Here is a 25,694-nt window from a genome sequence, read left to right on the forward strand (position 1 = left end):
TTTTCCCCCTCCATCGTTCAGTCTCCACCCATCACACCATCTCTGCTGAAAAATCCCATAGAAACCATTAAGTGTTTCTGTTGGTTCCTGGTGGTTTTGTAATGTGTTTTGGCTTTATAATGGATTGATTACACAGTATAAATCATCCTACTGCTTTAACAGGTGACCAGTGGCTGGTTCTAAATGCATTTGATAGTTTCCTAATGGGATCTAAAGGTGAACAACAAAAAACTAGTGGTCTCTGTTCAAAACCATTAAGCCAATTCCAGTTAGAAAGCAAAATCATTTAAGTTTGAATGCTAATGGTTTCCAATGGTCCTTTTTCAGCAGGAGTGTACCAAGCTGGGAGGGTGAAGACTAGCACATAGTGCATCTCTAGACATGTTAAGACAGTAACCATATCATTTTGAGCTGCTACTAATGCGCCATCATTGAAGAGGAGAATCCTAAACACCAATTCTGTAATGTCAGCTAACAGACTTGCACTGGGCTTAGAGAGAGTAAGACCAATTCTGCCCTCTTGGATTCCCAGCCACAGGTGGCTGTGGCATGACTGGGGATTAAATTTGCAATCTCCTGGTGTTGGGGCCAGTCATATTTCATTTTACATGACCATTTCCAACCTCTCTTTATCCCTTAGAATTAAACAGGCTGTGTCTTTAAGACTATATGTTACTGACCCTCTGTTCTAATTCTACTAACAAAGACTCTTGCAGCTTCAAAGTTAAGATGCAGTGTATGCAAATGCATAGTTTATGATATTATAAAAGCAATGAATTCAAAATGGGGTGTTTTTGCTGGTTAGTTTCCATGTATAGACTGCATGGGCTGTGGAGTGAGTGGTACATTTTTAAATTTAAATAATGTTTGTATAATATATCATTATATATATATATATATATATATATATATATATATATATATATATTAAAATGTAGTTTTCCATAATATAGGCACTTTAAAACGAGTAGAGCAAAAGTAACAAACAGACAGTCCCACAGCTGCTCATCAACAGGGGGTATTTAGAAGGTATTTAAACAGTATTTAGAAAGCAGGATATCTGTGCAAACTGTATATATATATAAAAAGATTAAGTGATCCTTATTAGTCCCACAACGGAGAAATTTCACCTCCGCATTTACCCCATCCATGAAGTGAAACATCACATACACTCTAGTGAGCACACACACACTAGCGGGCAGTGAGCACACGTGCCTGGAGCAGTGGGCAGCCCAATCCACAGCGCCCGGGGAGCGGTTGGGGGTTAGGTGTCATGCTTGCTCAAGGACACCTCAGTCATGGACTTCCGGTCACAGGGCCAGTTCCCTAACCTCCAGGCCATATATATATATATATATATATATATATATATATATATATATATATATATAATCTTTCAAAGAAACATCTCTGCTTGTTAAATAACTGCACTGTTAGAAATAAAGGTTCCGTGCAGGTAGATTTTTTTTGTCAGGGTGCAAACAATGAAAATGTTTCCTCAAAGGTACAACAGTGGTTTTAAGTTTCAATTGTGAATTACAATAAAATAAAAAGCCTGGAGACAATACGGGGTGTGTGGAGTCAATACAACTGTTCCCTGACTAAAGGTACTGAGATGTACCCTTGATGGTTCCATCCCAGTGACAGTTTCATACCTTTCTTCCTGAGAGTGTATTTTGAAATCAGCACATATCATGTAAAAACTGACTCTTAAGAAGAACTTAAAAATAGCTTCTTTACAAGCACTGAGGTTCTTTCTAAAGCCTGTATAGACTGATAAATCAATATGATGAGCCAATTATTAATCTGAGCATTAGAAACTTTTATGAGGGATGACTGAACTGAGTAGTGGACATTGTACTGGACTTTTGCTGCAAGTTACATAATTATCATTCGTTCTTGTGTTCTGTGGCAAGTTACAGACCTATCATTGACGGAAAATCACGTTTGATAGTCAACTTTGCAAGATCTAATTAATGGGATATGGTGAACTGTTCACTTAGGCAGTGGGATTATGGGAGCAGTGGTGGACAAAATAATGTTGAAAATGATATATTCATAGTTAATATGAATAATTGAATTTTTCATAGAACATATTCTTAGAAGAATTGCACAAAAAAAACCCTGCCAACCAGTAACAGCGAGGAACATCCATCCATCCATCCATCTTCTAAGCCGCTTCTCCCTCAGGGTCGCAGGGGGGTGCTAGAGCCTATCCCAGTGGTCATCGGGCGGAAGGCGAGATACACCCTGGACAGGCCGCCAGTCCATCGCAGACAGTGAATTAAATACAAATGAAAGCAGTTCTCTCCATGTACCTTATCTGTGTGTACTGTAAATGTATTCTAAATGTATTATGACTCTAAATGAATGTTACTTGTTATGTATTGTAATGGAATACATTGCTGGATACATTTAGTACAGTATATTCAGTATTCAGCCATCACTACTTTTTCCAATTATTCTGCCACACTCTGTGTATGACTTATGCCAAAAGTTGAGAGATGTCCAATCAGAATGTCCTTGAACTCTACTCTACTTACTATTGGACAGACGTGACTCTTGGCCTGTTTTATCTGGATATGTGATTCTGCTTTGTGAAATACCATCCATGCTTCGTTTGTGTGAAAGTCTAATTTGTAAAAACACTATGTTCAGAAGTATGAAGACACCCCCAAAAAACGCTACTGAAAGCAGTTGCATGGAATAAAGACACACCTCTGAATAACACCTTTGAAAGGAATTTGGGCACCATGACTTCATCACCTATATCTGCGCCTGACCTCACCAAAGCTGAACAGAATCAGCTACAGCAATGTTCCTGTATCTAATGTAATGCTTTCCCAAAGGAGTAGAGACTGTTATCAAAGGGGTGACAAATTCCATAGTAATACCCTTAATTTCAGAAGTAATGTTGGACAATTTGATGCTGGGATACTTTTGCAGAGTATAAACATCACATTTGTGATGTCTCATGCACAACTTTACAGAAGGTTTGCTCTCTAGTGAACACTCTGTAAGTAAAGACTGCTCCTCACAGTTACCTGGAATCACAAAAGGTTCTTAGGTGGCAGTTTCTGATTTATAACCAATATCAGGAGAAAGTTGTATCTAATCTCTGAAGCCATTCTAGTTTGTTCAAAGGTGACACCAGTTTATGAAGTTCTGGTTAACTCCTAGTGTCTATTATTTAAAACAGACTCCTTCACCAATATCTTCCTAAGTTTTTTCTTAAATTTATTCTTGAGAAAGATCCTAAGAAAAAGTCTGTCAGATTCATGATGTGTTCTTAAGCCACAGTTCACACCTTTGTGCTCTTGAGTGCGTGTAGATTCTGTTTCTTACCCAGAACAAATCCCATATGAAAAAGCATTAGTAAATATCAGAATCTTGGTGAAAACTGCGTGAGTGGGTTTTAAGAAAGTACGGTTGGTTTGAACATTTAGATCACAGTGTTAAATAAAGAGCACCAAAGTCGCTAATCAACATGTATATTGTTTATGATTTAATGGAGATTTATAAAGAGCACATACCAATAATTCAAAAACAAACTGGTATCGCTTTTCATGTAAAAAAATAACAGTAAGTCTGTAACTAAGCAAGAAAAAAGTTATATATACAGAGGTATGCTGACTTAAGTACTTACAATACATGCATATATACATAGCAGGCTGTATTGTCCCTGTAGTTGTACAAAATCAGACTAAAATGGACTCTTAAGCCATGCACTTCTTTGATATAATAATCATCTCTGCTTTATACAAAAATAAGGAGTGGGGTCACTTTTATTCACTTGACCAGATCTGACCTTAAATCAGTGCATGAAACGCTGGTCAAAATTTCAGTATTCAGTTTGAAAAATTCAATGTGAGCACATCAAATTGCCTGAAATTCATTTAGCTGTTTCTACATTATGGCATTGTAACAAAATGTGATATGAATGTTACATAGCTGACTTGGCACGGTTTGCTTTTTTTATTGTGCTATATTTACTGCGCTCACTGCAAAACAGTATCTCAAAAATGGGGGTGGATACACCAACATGAAAGAAGACTGTATGCAAGACACACTGATTTGCATATGCAAAAACAAGACAAATATACATGTCTGGAGAGCATGAATGCTCACATGAGTGGGTGAACAGCACACAAACATTTAAAACAGACACAAATTAAACGCTGTACATACTTACAGAGCAGTAAATACATATAGTATGCCCCACTGCACAGCTTATGAACTGGGTTCAAAGCATGAACCTACATAAGCACTATATGGGAAACGGCAAAATGGCCTAGCATAGAGGAGAGACCTCAAAGTGGAAGTGCTGTCAACAGGTAACTAACATCTAAAAGGTAGTTTTAGGGAACACCTATCATTTGGAACATGTCCCATTGCTGGCCTGAGGAGAGACGTATATGTCCTGCCAAAGAAACATCCTTGTAAGTGTGGCTAGTTGCTGTTCTGTCTCTGAATCTTGCACCCATTGCTTGATGCTGGCTCCTCACTGTGTCGCTTCATATGGAATGTGCCTCGTCCTGGGAATTTTTTGAACAAAGAAATAAATGAATAAAGGTAGTTTTATTACCTGAGGTAATTCTAACATCACAGTTCCATTTCAAATATGCAAAACAAGATTCATTAATTTAGTAATCGGTATGTGTTACTAATATTCCATCTTGTTTGGTATGAGTGATATGGAGTGCTTGGCTCACCTCGCAGTGTCTGTTTTGAATCTTCTCTGTGAGATCCAACTCTGCCTGCTCCTGAGAAACCTTAAAGAGGAGAGAAAGACCATTCATTCAAACAGAAGAACACAGGCTCCAGTCCTTGTCTCCAAGAGGCTATTTGACCAGCTTCTGGAAATCTGGGGAATTCATCAACACTGTTTCCAAAAATGGCATAGACGAAAAAAAGAGACCCACAATTTTTTTAACTCCCATTAAAGTCATTTCAGACCTTTATGTTCCTATGTTCACACAACATTAATAATATATAAACATTGTTTTCAATGGAAAAAAAATGTAAAACATGAAGTCTTGATATGACATCTACTGCAATTCCCTTGTCACTACAATAATTTCCCTTTTGCTGTGGAATGCAGTTCAACAAGAACTCAGCTTTGCAAAATGACCATCCTATAAATCTGTCTCTTATCATACTCTGCATCTGTACAGAGCAGACTCAATACTCACTGGTCTGGGGCTGGACACTGATGCCAGGCTGTTGGTCACTATGGGAACAAGAGAAGGTGCTTGCTGACAAATCTTCTCGAGGGTTGGCTGGGGTTAAGTGCACTGGTAGACAGAAAAAACACTTAATCAGTAAGGTTTCTAAGCAATTCAAATAGCAAAAAGAAGCTCCTTTTAGAAAGGCAGCAATATGTCTGCCATTCACACTACATGCCATTCATGCTTCATGACTACAGGATATGGAAAGAGGAGCCAAGTGCAGCAAGTCTGTCTGAGCAGCTGTGGTGCTTTCAGATTTAATTTTTGAGGGTGAAAGAAGAAGGTACTCATAATGAACCTTGCCGATCATAGGTCAATCACAATCTGAACTCAAACTTGTTTCACTGTAACTGAATGTTCTAGTAGTCTCTTATTTTATAACTCTTCTGGGTGACATCATTCAGCTCCCTGAGTCATCAGCCGCTTCCTCAGTGGAGCTCAGTTATAACGGGTAAATTGCCAGCATTAGTCAGTGAATGAGCAGTGAAAGTACCTGCAGCATTGCTCTCCTGTGTGCTGTCTCCAGGGCCTGCTCCTGCACCATCACCATTACCACCAGAGTTGGACGGCACAGTGGCCAGAAGCCCTGAGATACAGGAGGGTTAGAAATTAGCTTTTTCTTAAGAGATCCTGTGAATTTTTGTGTTTTTATGTACATTCATAAAGATGAAAACCAAAGTTATTTCCTAGAGATAATCAGTTACTATGGCTCTGACCAAAAACACTAAGTTTTTTGTGTATGTACATATTTCCTTATACTTGGGCAAATATGCTATACATGTGCCAGCTAGAGGCAGGCAACATGACAATACTTTGTTATTGTAATAAATTTATTATCATAATGAACAGTATGCATTTCTGAGTAAATTGTGGCTATATACTGTACTTAAACATCACTCATTTCATTAAAAAAGAGTGTAATTAGTCCTTTTCAACTAAATTTAGTGCAGTGCAGCATGCAAATTGTTGAATAAAAATTTATTATACTCAGTTTCTGATGTCTGTTTTCAAATGCTGGCACTACTAGTGCTTTGTGTGTGTGTCCAAATATCACGATAAGTATCATGTACTGTGAAAATGTCTCAGAGTATCGTGATATGATATTTTTGCCATATCACCCACCCTTAGTTGCAGTATCTTTGAGCAAGTGAGTTGAACTCTAATGCACACATGCAGTGGTCAAAACATTAATTGTTAAAACATTAAATGCAATATGACTAAACAGGTCTTCTACATCTATGTGCCTGATGCTTACCAAGGCCCCTGTAGCAGGACAGCTGCTGATAGATCTGTTTCATGCGCTCAATGTTTATTCTGCTGGCCTCAGCATGGTTGACCATGGGCTTGGGGTAGTGCACCCCTATGATGCACTTAGCAAGCTTCTGAACACCCTCTGGTGCATTCCAGGGATCATAAATGTATTTGGCAGGAAAACCTCTCAGTATGGGCAAATATCGACTGTAAACAAACAAAGGTTAAATATGAATATTAATGTCTTGCTTTAAATGGTCAGCTAGAGAAAAGTACTTCGTGTTAAATATAACTGATCTGAAGTAAAACACCAGTTAAGTGGTACCGTATATAATCTCCATTAGGGTCAGTGCGACGTCCAAAACCCACTGGGCAGTAGCAGTGGAAGAACTGCTGGAAAAATGAACTGCAGGAAAGCCACATCCAGCTCCCTGCATTCACACTCCAATCTGCATCCAGCAACAGCTCCTCAAACACCTGGAAACAAGGCACCCAAAAAAAATAACACATAAAAAAATGGAAACACATTTAACAGAAAATTACACAGAAGCTTCAGCAACTATTAGACGCTTCAGCATTTAGTGTGTCAACCTTTTGCCTTTTTTATAGCTTTCATTCTTTTCAGGAAGCTTACTTATAGTTTTTTAGAAACCATAAGAAACCTGCACTGAATTTTTCCACATCTCCAAAGATCAGTCTTGAAAAGTTGGCTACATTTTCTGTTTCTCATGATCCTTAGTGTCTTTTACCTAATATTTCTTAGAAATATCTCCTGAAAAATGAATAATTTGTTCTTAATGGACAACTGGAAATTGAGGAAGGGTGGTCTCTGTGTTTTGCTGTACTCACTGTAGTCACCCAGGTGGCAAATATTATAACCATGGTAATACTTTGAAATTCCAGTACGAAGGATCTTAATGATAAGTAAATCACTCAAACCCAAAGTAGTGATCAGTAAGTCATTCAGCTTTCTCTACCTTCATGCCCTCCTCCCAACTGATCCACAGGTCTCCTCTGGTGAGAAAGCAGGCAATGGCATGTCGGGCCAGGTGGTGGATCCAGCCCTCCTGCCTCAACTGGGTCATGATGGCATCAATCCAGGGGAAGCCCGTCCTGCCCTCTGCCCATTTGGCCAATGCCTCCGGGTTCCGGTCCCAGGGGATCTGGACGCAGATTGGGTTGCCCTCCATTTTGTCAAAGCGCGGGTTGTTGGTAGCAGCCGTGTAGAAAAACTCTCGCCACAGTAGCTGGCCATAGAGGGACAGGGGAGGAATGCTATTCTTCTTCACCTGATATTGACAGAGAAATAGAGATGCACAGAAGTCATCTGCTGAACTAACACTGATGGTCCTTTGGCAAGATTAGTCATATTTTGATGGAAGCCCATCACTTCTATGGCCGGATTTTTTGAAGGTCTTTCACATGAGTAATTCGCCTTACGAGTTCTGTCTTCAGCTTACCTTTCTGTAGAGGTCTGTGAGTTTGAAGTAGAAGAGTCTACAGGAGAGGCAGCCAAAGCGAAGATAAGGGCTTAGGCCTGTGGGACTGGCCAGTAAGGAATTTGCATTCATCCTGGGACGCTCAAAGTTAGCCACCCATGCCTGAACAAAGACATCAAAATCATATTAGGAAAAAATAAAGTAGCTACATGCAAAGATAACATGCATATAACAAATTATAAAAATGAAGCAAGATAATTAGGTGGATGTTTTGCATTAAAATCTTTAGTGTTATAGTCTTCTGTAGCACTCTCTCTTCCTCCTCATCTCCTTCTGCCTTTTCACAGTTCGTCTTGCTTTAGAACTCTCTGTACCCTAATGTTCAGAAAAAATATCACAATGTCTTGCTCTGCTTGGAGCTGTACCGATTAGCAGTTAAAAAGAAAACTACTTTAATCATTTGTTAAAGCTACACTGAAGAATGTGCTGTTGTACCTTTCTGTCACAAGAATCAAGACAGAAACACTGGTAGAATTTCTGAAGTCAAGAAAATACAGGCCTTGCTTAGGTAAAGAACAATTTATACTTGACCTCATATCTCGTCAACTGCCTGATTGTCATTATTGCAAGAGCAAATACAATTCATTATCCAAGTATGTAAATCATATCCATCAGCAATTTCAATTCACTCCAATTCCCATTCTCTTTGATTTGCACTAAACTTAAATTATTTCTATGATGTAATGTCTTGCCCTGTGATGGACTGGCAACCTGTCCAGGGTGTATCCTGCCTTCTGCCTGATGACAGCTGGGATAGGCTCCAGCACCCCAGTGACCCAGAAGGAGAAGCGGCTTAGAAGGTGTGTGTGTGTGCTGTAATGTCTCAGAATGTCCCTAAAATCTACTGTTATACAAGTCTAAGATCCTGCTCACCTTTCTCTCCAAGTGTCTCTCCAGACGAGTCAGAGCCTCAGTTTCTCCTCCTGGCCACACAGCAGATGATAGGCCCTCTGTCTCAAAGCCTACAACACAACACAGATTAAGCAATCAAACTACATACAATTTGTGCATGCTTTTATTTATAAGAATGAAGTAGCAGCAGTTTTACCAAGCTCCTCCAGTGAGGGCACACCAAACTTCTCGTCATGGTCGTCACTAATAGGTGTAGCACACCTGCCCATGATCTCTGCAGTAATAGTTTCTGCTGGCATTTCCACAGCATCCATTTTGCTAATCAGAGTTTGAAACCTCTTATAGGTGAGCGGGGACTGCCCTCCATTCAGTTCAATGATCCTATTGACACAGAGAGAAAGACAGAGACAAAATAAAATAGTGTATATCACAGTACACAATGCAATAATGTTGGATTCAACACTATTTTGTAGCCAAGATGTGGTGTGGCCACAAATGACACACATTGCATATGTCTCCAGTTACCCCAGATGTAGACCATCAGCAAAGAGATGTTCAGTGTCTAAATTTTGCTTCATCAATTTAGCGCTGGAGCTATGAGGCTAACATTGCTAAAAAACACTAGATGTCAAAAGACACCCATATCCTTTTCATAAACACATTCTCAAAACCTCTCTCAACCCACTCATATCCCATTCAGGTCTTCATTGAGGTGCTGACATGTTGATGTGTTTTAGGACATAGTATAACTTACTGTGAACTAGAAAAAAACAAAACTTTGCCGTGTATGTGAATTCTGTGGGCAGCCACTTTCGACAACTAGTGCTGTGCCAACTGTTCACTGCATGCATGCAGGTCATGTGGACACTACAAAGTACCTTCTGTAGTTTCTTTTTATAAAGAACACTTCATCTTGATTTTTTTTAAGTGAATATATATGCATAAAAAAAAGAAACAACAGAAACTGCAAATCTAATCTTAGCGTCCATGTGCCTCTGAGACCTGTGTGCATGTTAAAGGGAAGCTGGATTCTGCGACTCACTGTTGTCTAAAGTGGTGGACCGCAGTGTTCTGCATTTTGCTTAAATTTTGTTCATTTTTATAGTTCACAGTAAGCTGGACTGTCTGTGAAACATTTACATTTATATCATTTGCCTGATGCTCTTATCCAGAGCGACTTACACTTTGATCATTTTTACACAGGTAGGTGAAGGTGGTGTTAGGAGTCTTGCCCAAGGACTCTTATTGGTATAGTGTAGGGTGCTTACCCAGGCGGGGAATTGAACCCCGGTCTACAGCGTAGAAGGCAGAGGTGTTACCCACTACACTAACAAACCACGCTGACAAGTCTGCATGACCTTAATGAAGATCTGGATGAGCAGGGATGAATTTATGGAAATGATTTGGGTGTATATTGACTTTTAGGGTTTGTTATCAATGTTAGCCTTGTGGTTCCAGCACTAAACTAAAGAAGCTAAATTTATCACTAATCACTAAACATATCTGAGCTGACCAACTGCATATGAGCTAAGTAGAAAACTATAAATTCAAGTTTTTGCAGAATCATTCTTTAATATAGTATTATATCAATACTAATGCAAAAGTGTGGTGAATTAGATACTGTTCTATATTGGTGTGCCACATTCTGCATCATGATCATACGCTGTGCTCAGCTACTGACAAATCAGTGAGTCAGTCGAGCCATATGGCACTGCATGTGTGCATCCACACACTTACTTGTCCAGATCGTAGAGTGTGTGGGAGATTCTGACAGTGACCTCCACCCCTGCTTCACTGGCCAGCTTTTTAATGGCAGCATCCCGCTCCTTCCCAAATGGTTCAGAGTCATACTCGTATGACAGACGGGTGATCTTCCACTCCTGCGGCACAGAGGAGAAAGTGTGAGTCAAATACGAAGCCGCCCACACCTCTTTACTAAGGACTTGCAGCTCCTACTAACCAAACCGCTTGAGACAGTCTTGCTGGAATATCATGAACAGGATATTTATGCAGAGCACAAACGTAGCCAAGGCAGTGAGGCGATCAAAGCATCAGTGACTGATCTAACACAGGCACCTGATAAAGCAGTGCTGTACTAATTTATACTAGTGGAGTGGCTTGAATTTATACCAGCATGTATCTACACAGAGTCTTCCTGCTAATATCATCTCATCAAATTTTACAGCTATGATGCCTTATGCTGACAGCATTGTCTACTCTCTTCCTTCTCAACAATGGCTTTCTAATGGTGACCTCTCTGACAGTGCAGCTGTAAGATCATGTTAAGTATGTTAAGTATCTAATGTGAACAAACGTCTTGTTTGTCATGCCTCATTAAAACCAATGTCATGTCAAAAACTACCTGTTTATTCACAGAAATCAGTTTAAAACACTGTCACCTTCGCAAAACGCGACTGATAAAAATAATGCAAGTGGTTAGGTGAACAGCTGTCAATCACCTTAAATAGCCTGGGAAAGACATCAGTGGGCTGGCCTCGGATAACAAACAGGCGTGAGTTGAGCTTGCGAAGGCTGGCATCCAGGTCCTCCAGACACTGCAGTAAAAACCTAAAACACAGAAAAGAAGCAGACCGTCAAAATTAGCACCTAGAGAAGGTATAAGATATGGCCACAGTCGTAGACATTGTTATAGATAACGATACTGTTTTTGCCTCATTAAAAGTTTGATAAAATTAAAGAAATGTCCATGTGCTAACTAAAAAAAAAAATTCTTATCATGTGCTTCATGTGTGGAAAGGCTGCAGAACAGCGCTACACCAGCCCTTGAGCAAACAAGTGTTTGACTTTGTATGTTAATTAACACAATATAGAGCAACATTAAATACTATATAGTGCAGTAAGTCTCTATCACAACCAAAATAAAATGTCTTTCAAATCAAGGTAAGTAAATAAACTTTATTTATATTGCTCTTTTCTAAGACAAACGTTAAAAGTTATTCACAGTAATATAATTCAAACAAAAGTTAAAATAATAAAAAGACATTAAACATATAAAAGTGAGTCTTTATGCACAAGAAGATGTATAGGGGGTTTAAAGGATTGGTTAGAACATTTTTAACACCCTATGCTGCAAAGGCCTGTATGTGGACCCACACTTGAACTTACTACTCTCCCAACTACATAAATCCTTTATAACTACTACTAAGTAAATTATAACAGCCGCTGAATAATAAGTCTTCAGATTATTAACCGAATAGTAAGCCGGCAGTTTAAGGCATTAACAGAATGAACGCCATAGCTAGCAAATACTACATATCCAAGGGCCTTCAGAGTCCCAGTCTCCCTTTATCTGAGAAATTAATATTATCCAAAGCAAGGTGATCATTAATTATGTTGTTCTGACAAACCACCAAAAAACATGAATAAAAACTAAGCTTTAAAAGATATGAAACCAGACGTTATTTACTTTACAGGTGCCTTCTTTACTTTAAAAAAAACATTATTTACTTTTTATTCTTTTTTTTTATTCTTTAACGTTCAGGACTGCAAATGTAATTCATTGAATCACTGTGAATCAATCACACTGAATCACACAAAATATTCTGGTATCAGTGACTGCATGACCTTCATTGTTGGGAAAAGCCTGGAATGATTTTCTTCTAGCTGAACTCAGATATTAGGCACAATTAGACTCATAAAGACTAAATCCTGTCTGAGCTGCAGCTGTACCTCTTCTGCCCTGTCAGACACACCACAGCGAGACTGGGTCAGCAGTGCAGAATCCAGTCCAGTCTGTCTGCAGCTTTTCCACAGACGTCTGATCCACTCTGGGCTGGCCAGGCCAAGAGACAGTGGCATACAGCATACTTACTATGACTCACTGGGTATGAAACACTATTATGGCCTTCCTTCCATTCTCAGGTGTACAAGTACATATTATGCCCAAGACAGATATTTGTACGAATGTCTAACCTAAAAAGCAATACAAAAATAGCCCACTTGTTAATATGAAAAGAAAGGATTTTCAACAAAACCAGCAGGGTCAGTGAGAGAAAAAGAGAAATGGAGAGTAATCTGGGTCAGATTTTGTAACATGTACAAGTCAAAGATGATTCATTAGCCTACACAGAAAGATGTATGTCAGATTTCCAGAAGGGCTGTTCAAATTACAAATCAGTTACACCCACACATTCAAGAAGCTTGAAAGCCAGTAGCACTATTTCACACATTAGTTCAAGGTATCCAACATATCTTGTGAGGAGAACTGTACAGCACTTTTCAGTAGCACACATTGAAGGCAGTGCTAATGTAGTGCTAAAAGACAACTCCCAGCAATTCAGAGGACACTCTGTACAGTGTGTACGCTCCCCACAGAGCTTTTGAGGGAGCGGTGCTTATGAGCACAGCTGCCTTGTAACAGTGGCTACCAAAAGAGGAGCGGCAGCAGCACTGTTCAAAGGAGAAGGAAAAGTAGGTCAGGTCTGACGGGGGAATGCGGTAACAGCCTCTGCTGACACACTGACCCAGTTCCATCTGCCCTGCACCAGGGCAGGAGACGCAGGGCCACTTTACGTTACATCATCACCAAGCTATGGGAGTAAGTGGCCAGGCCTTCCACGAGGATCTCCCATCATGCAGCCAGACTCCAATTACTACAGACAGGAACTATTCTTAAACAAGGACATATGTCTGCAACTGTAACAAATCTGACCTGGGCTTGTACCAGTACATTTAGGTGTACTTATATAATGTAACTTTACCACAAGTGAATTGAATATATGTTATAATCCAGGCATTAGTTATGTTTTGGTTCAAATGCATATGCAAATGGTTCAACATTTCAATGGGGAATTCCTGCATAATTCGATCATTGAGATGTAAACAAAGTCAAAGTGATTTGGTGTAAAATCATTAATTGTCATGAAACTCAGTGACTGGTGATTAGAACCGGGGGTTGGCATGTTTGCAACACAAATATAGGCATTTTATTTACTATCCAAAACCACCAGCAAACCGCTGTGTCTTCTGAGTTATAAATATGCATCTTATACATGTTGATGATGATGATAAAATAGTGGAATATCTGAAAGAACATGTTTCTGGGGAACCATACTGCCTCAGAATGTCCTGCTCCACCATGAACAACTTCAAAACACCCAATAAAACAATGTCTCAGGCCTAAGGCAGTGCATCTGTAACTAGTTCACGCAATAACTTTCTGTAAGGGAGCTTTTAGATCAGTGAAACCTTTTCAGACGTCTGGTTCCCATCACCACCACGGTGAACAGTTCTGGACTTCTGGAGTTTCTCTAGAATGGGACATTTCACATCAAACAATTCATAACTACTTTAATTTCCATCTCAAATATATAATTATGCAGAAATTTTGCAATATCGGTGGAAGTCCAAATTCATAGTAAACCTCTGGCTAGACTAAAGGCTCAACAGTGAAAATGAAACCTGTTAACCTATAGAAAAGTCTCCAAATCGGTTAAATTGTCATTTCCAAGACATTACGTCTACTAATATGACACAGTTACTAAAGGTAGTTAGTCAGCTAGAGGCAGCTCAGATACTGCTACTACTCTGAAACCTGTTCATACACGTGTTACTACTCTGTAACTACACGCTTCTCTCGATTTTCGGTGGGAGTTTTGTCTTATTTCGTTACACGCTTTATCACTCCTATCTCTGACAGGCCTCGCGCGTGTCGTCTCCTCTCTGCTTCGGCAAAGCACTTGTAGAACACGTGCTGCGCCCCGAGGTCGAAGTCGCCAGTGCCAACTTACTTACCTCCATCTATTGATCCCAACGTTTGACGAGCCTGCAAACCAGGGGTCCAGTATGTACACACAGCGCAGAGTGTCCGCCCCCGCTATGGAGTCACGGAGTGAGGGGTTATCGTGCAGCCGCAAGCCCTTCCTGAACCAGTGCACCGTGTTAACCACCATTACTCCCCGTTGGCTGGCGGTAATATCAATAACGGTCGGTAAAAACGAATCACCGGCAAGCGTCGCTTCAGATTCCGAGTTTTAAGCAGTCAACAGAAGTGCGCTCGCTTCGACAGTTTGATTTAACCTTGCTCCAGAAAAACTTTTCCCATGTTGACGTTGCTGACGCTGGCAGCTGCTGTCGGCGCGTCTGTGAGCTGAATCATCCAGAGCAACTTCGCAGACACGGCTCACATACGGTAGATACTTCAACAGCTTAAACAGACCAAAACCGACCAAAGCCGGGCGGGCTGGTTCAGGAGTTTCTTCTTTGAAACTGTAATATACAACCAAGTCCACGCTGCTCCGAGCAGAATAAAAACAAAAGCAACTGCGAGGAGAAATACCAGAAGCAGCCGAAAGGAGCCTCCTGGCCTCCTTCTTCAAAACAGAAACGGTTGCTTCGCCAGCTAGCGTTAAACTCAGCTAGCTAACGAAACACCTTAACCAGACAGCGCTGAAAATGGCAGCATGGGTAAGGAAAACAAACAGAGACCGTCGAAATTTCGACCCGAACGCGGTGTTTTGACTCGGTTCGTCAGGCTGGGCTCCGACTCTAACAGTCCGTGTTCCGTCCTGGTCGCTCTCGGTTGCCCTTTTGTGAATGTCAGCGTTAATTTAGCTCGTCACTAGCTCCGCCCACACCACCGACTCGCCCAAGCTGATTGGTCAGATTGGTCAGTATACGTAACGCGCGGTCACGTTTTCATGGTGTGGATGTTGTGCTGTCAAAATACATGACATAAAATAGCGTTAAATGAGGTTTGATCAGCCAATGGAGCTAATATTGGTTATGTGTGATGTTATGAAGAAGATGTTTAAGTCACTTATTAGAACTCTTATGCGCTTATAGGGAAATAAAAGGAAGCTTGCATGCAGACTTTTTAGGCGTGTTGGTTGGTTCTGCAATCTGATTGGACAGAGGAGGAATACCCGGATGGGCACATGAACTTAGGCAAGAGGTTTGATGGCAGCGGTTCTCCGTGCTAAGGGTCATGTAGTGGTTTTTGGACTGATCATAGTCTGTACGGGAGGAGATACAATAGCTATTCCAACGGCCATATTACAAAAACCTGATGCCATATAGATTTCTTCCAATCACATGCAGTGTTATCAAAGAAAAAAAGAAAAAGAGAAAGAGAACATTTTGAACATATTTCTTATAAGCTATGCACTGTCTTAAAGGGGCAGTAGCATCATTTAGTTTCTTCGAATGAATCAAAACAGTTATAGTCGAAAAAGGTGGGGTTTCTCTGTGTCAGCTCATTTCAGTTGTGCATGGCAAGATTCACAAAATTGCCTCATATTTTCTAATCTAAAATACCCAGTCCTAAATGTCTAAACTAAGAAGTCTGCTGAAGAACCATTAGGATTAAAACATGATAGTTAGGGTTCGAAACATCAAATGCATCTGGAATCAGTTCCAGGAACCCTGTTAAACCATTAGAATCCTTTACGCTGTCATATCAACCAAAGAGGAAAGCACAGAACATCATTAGTGGCTCATCATTAGGACACCACCAGAAACCAACACAAACATTTAAGTTAAGTTAAGTGATACTTTATTAATCCCACAAACGGGGAAATTCCACCTCCGCATTTAACCCATCCATGAAGTGAAACACCACATACACACTAGTGAATAGACACACACACTAGGGGGCAGTGAGCACACTTGCCTGGAGTGGTGGCAGCCCTATCCACGGTGCCCAGGGAGCAATTGGGGGTTAGGTGTTTTGCTCAAGGACACTTCAGTCATGTGCTGTCAGCCCTGGGGATTGAACCGGCAACCTTCTGGTCACAGGGCCAGTTCCCTAACATCTCCCTAGCAACCCATGACTATCACAAACCATTTCATGGTTTCTGTAATTTTTTTCAGGAGGGTATTCAAACCCTTACTTACAAACCTCAGTACCCACCCATAAGTTCCAGACAATTGCCATATTCAGACGGTGCTTTTGGAACATCCAGCTGAATGTAGCTATTAGAGTGTAAATTGTATTGAGACTTATTTGTTGATATGAATGCAGACAAATATGAAGTAAGCTGACCAATAATTGCTTCATAGACAAAAATTATCCAATGAATTTGTCTTTGCACTGAAAGTGAAGGCCATCCAACAATTTCATAAAGTTCATAGTGATGAGCTGAGTATCTAGCGCCAGTTATAAATCTTAATGCTGAATGATAAATAGAGTCCGGTGAGTGCAGCATAGTCCTTGAAGTGTACCTATAAAAATATCAACATAATCTAAAATAGGTAAAAAGGTAACTTCAATTAGTTTTTTTTTTCATGCCTATTGAGTAAAGAAAAACTAAAATTGTAAACTAAAATCCGAACTTCAACTTTAATTTCTTTATCAATTGTTCAGCATGCAGTGTGAAAGACAAGATATCATCTAATATAAAACCCAAATATTTATAAGATTAAACTAATTCTATTGGTCTGCCCAGCAGTGTGTAGATTTGTGGAAAAGATGCTCTGTGTATCAAGTTTTTTTATCATTAAGGACAAGCATTAGAGAGCTACGATTGTGCTGAACTGTCACAAATGCTTCCTTTAAATTGGAAAGAGCCTCTGCTGGTGATGAAGCAGAACAATAGACAATAGCATCATCTGCATACAATGCATATCAGCATTTGAAACATTAGTGCAGAAGTCATTAATGTCGGCCAGGCATGCTAAATTGTCTTCATGGGGACAATATGGTAAGTACATAAGGTTTGAGCAATTTGGAAAACATTAGCCTATTTGTCAACGGTCACTCTAAACATTATGCAACTGTAATGATGGAGTACAACAGTTTTAAAATAGTCTTATTATCATGGATTATAACTCCTACTAATGGATTCTACCAAGCTATAAAATGGGAAATCATTGTTTTATACTCTATACTTTAGTTGTACGACTGAAATCCATTACTCTCTTTATGATAATAAAAAAAATAAATACAGAGCTGACATATCAAGCACAGAGTGTATGTGTGCAAACATGTGTCTGAATGGGTGTGGAGCTATGGGCTTTTATTTATACGTGGTTAAACCTTCAGGCAAACTGATTTATGCTTCTACTTTAAAGAAACAGACAAGTGCATACCATTCAGTTGAAGTATGAGAGGGATGACAACGAACACTAGATGGCAGACTACTATCAAAAACTGAAGCCACGTTATATAAAGGGTGCAAGAAGACAAATAAAGCATAAATAAATTATGAATTGCAGAAGAAAGGGCAACGCATAGGTTAAGTAGGCTATCTAGTATAATTTTTCCTTTGTCACACGCAGGCGCTCGACTGACAACACTATTGAGTGGAATTCAAAAACTTTCATGTTCCAGTTTCTGATGTGAGCACTCATCTTCTAAACGATACAATGCATTCTCTCTGCAGCCAGAAATCATCAATGGGCCCTTTGAGTGGATTGAATGTTGAATACTTTTTAACTCTTTAGACTTTAGACTAAACGCTAAACATCTGGATACTTTGTTTGATCTTCAGTTCCTGAGAATGAGAATGACCTTCACAAGCAGTGTAAATGCCTTTGAGCCCACAAGAATCCCCCATTCAGGAGAACCAATACATTATGCATGCCATTTATTATTAATCACTAAGAGTCTTGTTACGTTCAGCTCCATCTCTGGACAAGACAGGTATTCACGTGATCCCTGCCTTTTCTCTTCAGACACATGCTGCTCTTTGTGGCCTGATTTAAACAGGAATATCTCAGAATAATGTGTATTGATCTGTACTGAGCCAGAATGAGGGCTGTACGATATTGACCTAAAATGCAATACAGCTATCAGATATCATGATGACAATATGAGATATAATAAATAATAATTATAGTGTGTCTATAGTGTGCCTCTGAATGGATGTGACGCAAGTACAGACTTTTTTAGATGTGTTAACAGAAAACTAACTAATCTCAAATAGCAAAATGCAATATTACAAAAGCCCCATTTACTATTGTACGAAATAAAAAAAATGAACTACTAATAGTTACTTACATCAGAACTGCAAGCACATTTTTGTGCACTTAAAGGATGAGAAATAGTCAGCATTACCTCAGTAGCTCAGTATCAGTATATATATATATATATATATATATATATATATATATATATATATATATATATACATATTTTTGTTAACTTATTTTTGCTTAGTTATCAAATCTGTTTGTTGTGACAGTACAAATTACAGTCTCACATACTTGAAACACAATACTGGGTGTGAGGACAATCCTAAAGTTTGATGTGTTGTTACAGGCTTGTAGGTCAGGATGGAGTAGTTTTTGAGTTATGAATGGTAATGACGTCTCTTTGGTGCTGTGTAGGAGGCAGTCTTATCTGTTCTGTCATGGTCGCTTTGTTTATTGCAGAAGCTCATACTGTGATAACAATAAAAAATGAGTTTACAGCCCCAGCAAGAACATATACTCCTTTCTTTAGAAATTCATTTTCTATGAAAGTATAGAATGACTCATTTATATTTTTTCTTCAGCCTCTTTGGCGGGACTCTCAGCCTACAAAGACAACATGGACATTTAAGACCAAGTGTTCTCTTCAGTTCTCTGACACTGATTTTCAAATGTCGATGTTATGCGTGTTTACAAATGGAAAATGTGCAAATTCAGAAAAAGTCCAGACTCCAGGATGACAGGGAAAGTACTGAGATTTGTTTTTGAGATTTCTAATTGAATAGAGATGATGTAACAAATACTTCAGGAGCATTTCAAAGACCACCAGTGTACTTGTTCAGCTTTGCACTCCTGGATCTGTCAGAGTGCTGGATGTGTGCAACATTACCCAGGGCTCTCTGCGTTTTTTTATTCCACCTGTATTTGGACAAACCCCACCTCCTGCATTAGGACTGGCTAATAGACTAATAGTAACCTTCTTCTTATACTCAGACTGGTTTGTAGTACTTTCCTTAAGCACAAAGAACGGCTTATGATATCCCGGCTCCTACACTAGAATTGGCTTATAGTATCTTTCCTCGTGCGTTAGGATTGGTTAATTGGGTCCTGCCTCCTGTGTTTAAACCGAAAATATGATTACCTAAGTGTGGTAAAGCATTGATGGACATGGTGCTATTATAGGGACAAAATGGTCAGCAATATGAGGCTATGTCTGTGATTGAGGAGTAGTAGTAGGCTTGGTGTCAATATCTCACTTTTACATTCACACATTTAGATTAAATATGTGTCTTTTTGTTCAGTGTGCTGTTCACTGAACATTTGTCTATGCTAAAAATGGTTTGTCAAGAACATTTTGTTGACACCACAATGGGCTCCACAACTATTAGCACCCTTAGTAGGGGTGGGGGAAAAGGTCATAAAAATGTCTCTGTGGTTCAGTCTCACATTGAGGTCAATTTAAATGTAATTTAGATCAATTTGTTCAAAGAAAACAAGAACTATTTTTAACAAAAACATATTTTTAATAAGACCATGTGTGTCATTATTACAGGTTATTAATGGTTTGATAGTGGCAAAATGGAATGTAATGTGTTAATAATATAATTCAATCATAGGGTCACTCAAAGGAAAGGGATTTACTTTGAAGTCTAAGTGTGTTATAAGACTGAAATGACTCTGAACCAGTTCAGTAGAATTCACCAAACAGGTAGATTCACTTTCTCTATTGAGGGGTAATATAATAGTTTATAAAGTAAGAGCTAAAGGCTATCTTGTTGACGATGGTAGCGAAGAGGGGGCGGAGTTTCTCGGCACAAGTGGGATGGCCGGTCGGAATACGGGTGGGAAATAAAGGCGGCCCCTCCCCCTCGGCTGCTTTACTACAGCGCTTATGCAGCGCTGCAGTGAGTGAGCCACACACACACACACACACACACACACACACTCACTCACTCACTCACACACTCAGCGCTGTCGAAGTTGCAGGCGATCAAGGCAGACGTTTCTGCCGAGCTTTATTTCACTTTCCCCGCTCACACAGCCGCACCGACCCCCTCCACGCTGGGCTCGTGACCGTTTTCTTTATTCGCTTGAACTTTATTTCTCGCGGCGCATGAGCTCGCGGACAGCATGAAGCCGCGCTATGGCGAAGAGGGGTAAATCCGTGGCGAGGACGCTGGAGGATCTCACGCTCGACTCGGGCTACGGCGGAGCCGCCGACTCGTTCAGGTCGTCCAACTTGTCCCTGTGCTGCTCCGAGGCGCACGCGCCCCACGCGCACGGCTGCGGCGGCGACTGCTGCTGGCACGTGACCGGCGGCGCGCGCGGCAGCCTGGAGGACGGGGCGCGCGGCGAGCTGGCCGTCGCCGACGACGTCGCCGCAGAGACGCTGGAGTGCTGCGGCCACTGCGCGCGGCTTCCCGAGCTCGAGGACGTGCCCTGGAGCCTGGGCGACGTGGAGCGCGCGCTGCGGCGCGACGAGGCGTTTAGGCAAGCGAGCGCGAGCGCGCCCCCGGCGCTCCTCGCCAGACTCTCGGCGCTCGTCAGCCGCGCACTGGCGCGGATCGCGCGGGAGGCGCGCCGCCTGAGCGCGCGCTACGCCAAATGCACGCGCTACGAGGTGCAGAGCGCGGCGCGCATCGTGCTTTCGTGGACGCTGTCGGCCAAATGCGCAGCGGCGGCGCTCGGCGCGCTCTCGCTCTACAGCATGAGTACGGAGGACGGTTACAGCCGCGGCAAGTCGGAGCGCTGCGGGCTCGCGCTGTCTGTGGGTCACTTTTTCCGCTGGATGGTGGAGAGCGGCGTGGCCGTGAGGGTGCACGAGCACGCGGCCATCTACCTGACCGCGTGCATTGAGAGGCTCTTCTGCGAGGTGTTTGGCCGCGCGCTCCGAGACGTGGAGCAGGACAACGGGGTGCCCGCATTTACGCTGGAGGCCTTCGAGCAGGCCATTAACAATGACTCGGAGTTATACGGGCTGCTTCAGCCGTACCAGCACCTCATATGTGGGAAAAACGCCAGCGGTAAGTCGCCTGAGAGAAGAGCTCACTACAGCAACAGGTTACACAGAGTACACTCCGTTTGACCCCAGTGGTTTGTCAGCAGTCACTGTCAGCACAGCAGGACCAAACATCACACAAAGTAACAAAACAAGCATAAAGTGCACAAAGAAAAGTTGTAGAGCACGTGCAGTACACGCGCTTGTAAACATGCACGTGCATACACACTTATTCACATTATAGGCCTGTGTGAATATATAATCTCTGGCCAAACAAAGCTTGCATCTCCAAATACAAACTTTAGAGAAGAATAGAAACACTATGTGCAGCAAAAGCCTATTGCAGGTAATTGTGGACATACACACACACACACATATATACATACATACACACACACACACACACACACACACACACACACACACTCTTCCTGTCCATTTTGGCCAACTCTTCCACAAACCCGATGTACTTTTCAGCCAGAGTTCATGTGTGCCTATTTCAGTATTTCATCTGCTTTTCCAGAGTAAGAATCACTGAATTGATTTCCATTTGATTTTGCTGGTCAGTCAAACTGTCCCAGTTTCCTGTCATGTCTGTTGAATCAGTCTCTGACAGTCACCCTACAGTTGTCATCCGGGAATGTGTCAACTTTGCGTTCTACTCAGACATAAAGTACTATGTTTGTGGAAGAGTGGCCTAAGAGATTAGTGTAATTCTTACCTGACGGGATTGCAGTTGTCTTTAAAGCAACTGGATGCTTAACAAAGTTTCTTTTTCTCTGGGGAGCTTATGTCTACGTACATATACAAATTATGTGTCTGCTACTCACACATTCATATGTGTCCATACAGTACTGTAAAATAGCACTAAGCAGGTCTGATGCTTCTTATTTAGGCTGTGTACAATCATGTTTACTTACAACTCAAAGTACAGGAGACTATCTGCACTACACACTTAAACATTTTCAGTCATTAACAAAGATTTGGCATGGGAAGAACTTTCATTTTCTCCTGCTTCGTGTCCTCAGACTGAATCAAAGTGGAGCTGTCCACTCTGTGTGTTGATGGATCTTGCAAGTAACCCTACTATTATGTTTATCCAGCTAAATGATCTTTCGGGCCAGTTGCCCAGGCTCTGACATCATCTGTGCATGTTGCTTTAGCCCATATGAGGATGTTTGGGCTGAGGTCCATGAGTGCGGAATTGCTGGGTTACTGGGATGAGACAGACTTGGTTTTTCAGGCAGTGTTAGGCTCTGAGTTTGGGTTGGGCTGCCACAGTTTAGGAATATCTTTTGTTTCTGACTTTCAATGCAGTGACCGCAAGCATTGTTTGTGGAGCCTTTTCTCTCATCGAGTGTGCTTCAGCACTCATTGATGTTTATGAATGCTATATGAGGTTTTTTTTCAAGCAGACCTCAATCATTCTTTTGGGTCTAGAATTGACATGGCATGGAAATGCCAGTGACTCAGTGTCCTTAAGGTTTGTGGCTCACATCTGTGTGTCAAGAGGCCCGTGCTCTTCCCTCTGTGGAGGATGACATAATCAAGTGATGCTCCCTCCAGCCAAGCACCAATTCTTGGCTAACCTTCCTACGGTTCTTGCACAACGCTATGTTTGCTGACCATAATGTGATCTTGGGGAAGCAGATGATGCCATAACAGCCTTTATATATCTTCAGGCTAGAGCGATGACTGCTGATGGGCCTTTTTTATTTACATCTAACTTTGCTTCTCTGACAGAACCGTTGGAGATGTGCTTTACTCTTGTATTTGCATCAGTACTCACAATGAGCACAAACATGTAATGTAACTGTTGTTTCAAAACCTAGTTATGATTGTGTTGTGAAGTACAAAGTATGTAGGGGATTGGTTGCTTCTGATTGGTCCAACTCATCTACAGGCAGTTTGCAAGCCCCATATTATAAGGTTAAATTTCCCCACTTAAAGCTTATTACGATATTGATGATAATATAGGTTATAATTAAAATTAGAATTAAAATGCAATTAGAAAATCGCACTCCTTCAAGTTGTGATTTTGATGTAAAAGCTTCCAGCCCTAATTAAAAGTAATAAAGTGGTTCCAAATTGTTTGGATAGTCTCCTTTAGGAGTAAGCAATATAATAATAATTTCACATCACAGTCATGGCAGTCGTGGGCTGGAGGTTAGGGAACCGGCCCAGTAACCGGAAGGTCGCTGGTTTGATTCCCAGAGCCTACAGCATGTCACTGAGGCAAGACACCTAACTCCCAACTGCTCCCCTGGGCGCTGTGGATAGGGCTGCCCACCACTCCGGCAAGTGTACTCACTGCTCAATAGTGTGTATGTGGTGTCTTACTTCACAGATGGGTTAAATGCAGAGGTGAAATTTCCTCGTTGTGGGACTAATAAGCGTCTCTTAATAACAATATGGCACAGTATGCTTTTCTGAGTGTGTCATCAATACATAAAGAATGCTGCTCAACTGTGTTTCATTCAGAAAATAGTAAGCCTGTCCAAATAATCCCTCAGATTATCTGTGTTTAGTGCAGGGCAGTGTATGAAGTGTTGAATAAAAATCATTATATTCATAGTTTAGCTTTTCATCGCATTTTTAAAATGTGGCACTGCTGGTGGATACTTATCAAACCTAAGAAAAACAGAATATCTTGATGCATGTCAAGTATCATGAAATGTCTTCCAGTGTCCAAATACTTAAGGAAAAATAAAAGCGCCACCAAGAAAGTGTACCACCAGGGTTTTTGCTGAAGAGCCTTACTGGGTGAATCATATACAGCAGTAGACGTTAACCCAGGTATTTGAAATTGACTCTGACATTCCTCCCAAACAAGTTAAACTGATTACAGCTTCAGCCACTCATTACTGGGCTGATGGATTGGACCACTACTGCATACCTTATGTGGCCAGTGATTTCCATACTGTAATAAACAGTTATGCAGAGATCTCATCTCCCAGCATGCAATCTAGATCTTTTCCCCCCGAGGGCCACTGGAAGATGGGGGCTGTTATGACCTGCACTTTCTTCTGCTCCTGAAGGCAGATCATATTGCAGATTTAGTTTTTTGTTGTTCTTTGATGTGAGTTCACAGCACAGTGAGTTAATGGCTTTGTCTGAATGTGTGCTACTATGTTGGTGACTGTTTTTAGGTGCAATATGCATTCTTACATATATCTTAGAAACCTAATATGTATTGATGTTTAAAATGTGGTCTATAATGGAACACGTAGGCTTCCTCCACCTCGCTGCAGTGTGTGTGGAGGCTGAGGTGCAGCTGCAGAGGTAGGCAGCTTGGTGTAACAGGTCTGTTGTGGAGCTGCGTCCACTCTGTGCCAGGCACTGACGTGTGTGTGTGTGTGTGTGTACATGTTAGGTGGTGTAAGGGTGTCCAGGCATGACACAGCTCTGTGGTTGTACCAGGCTGTCCCAGCACCAGGGTCTATAAGAGCTGTTGATGTCAGGGTAAGGATTCAGGCACCGTGGCCGTTATTATTGCTGACATATCCAGTAGCAATTTGTAGCAAACTCATTATTCATTTTACAGTATGCAGCTGAGAATAGTGCGCATAACACCATGAATTTTCCATCTGCCAGCCTGCAGTCTTGTGCTGTGCTTAATTACTATTTTTTCAAGTCAGGATCCTTTGTGGACTTTCTGAAGTCATTAGTAAGTTCAGTAGCAGTGAGACCCATAGGACTCTATATTCTAGGATTCTATAATTGTACAATAAAGGTGCCAGAAAGGGTCCTTTGAAGTGATGCCTTAAAATAACCACTTTTGTTTCCCAAAGAACCTTTCTGGTGGTTCTTTCAAGCACCAACATTTCATTTATAAATGTGTAAAGGTGAAGAACCTTTCTGAGGTGTAGACAACTTCCGCATAATGCATTGGTTTTACGCCAGTTAAAAAAGACCAACCATTTATTTTATTTTCTACCAAAATGGCCATTAAATACAAGTTATTCATATTTTAGCACCAGAAAACATATGTAACAG

At 41.0% G+C, this 25,694-nt stretch overlaps 2 protein-coding genes across 3 annotated transcripts in view; one reads left to right on the forward strand and one right to left on the reverse strand.

The window, feature by feature from the left end:
• Positions 1 to 3,482: 3,482 nt before the first annotated feature.
• Positions 3,483 to 15,375, reverse strand: cry1b (cryptochrome circadian regulator 1b). Its single transcript, XM_017690177.2, has 13 exons — positions 14,585 to 15,375; positions 11,290 to 11,398; positions 10,568 to 10,710; positions 9,027 to 9,211; positions 8,852 to 8,940; positions 7,940 to 8,080; positions 7,457 to 7,768; positions 6,805 to 6,956; positions 6,484 to 6,686; positions 5,722 to 5,814; positions 5,193 to 5,294; positions 4,713 to 4,772; positions 3,483 to 4,535 (listed from the first exon to the last, which is right to left on the reverse strand). The coding sequence occupies exons 1-13, from the start codon at positions 14,740 to 14,742 to the stop codon at positions 4,450 to 4,452; spliced, it is 1,833 nt and encodes a 610-aa protein (XP_017545666.2). The 5' UTR covers positions 14,743 to 15,375; the 3' UTR covers positions 3,483 to 4,449.
• A 5,255-nt stretch (positions 15,376 to 20,630) lies between these two features.
• The window catches only part of btbd11b (BTB (POZ) domain containing 11b), a 78,162-nt gene continuing 73,098 nt past the window's right edge, over positions 20,631 to 25,694 (forward strand). Inside the window, exon 1 of one of the 2 annotated variants that reach the window (XM_037540233.1) lies at positions 20,631 to 21,723. In XM_037540233.1, the coding sequence (XP_037396130.1) occupies positions 20,844 to 21,723 (880 nt within the window). In that variant the 5' untranslated portion in view covers positions 20,631 to 20,843. The remainder of the gene's footprint in view (positions 21,724 to 25,694) is intronic. The other variant, XM_017690153.2, reaches the window with a different exon arrangement.

Source organism: Pygocentrus nattereri, chromosome 7 (assembly GCF_015220715.1).
Source record: "Pygocentrus nattereri isolate fPygNat1 chromosome 7, fPygNat1.pri, whole genome shotgun sequence".
Lineage (NCBI taxonomy): Eukaryota > Metazoa > Chordata > Actinopteri > Characiformes > Serrasalmidae > Pygocentrus > Pygocentrus nattereri.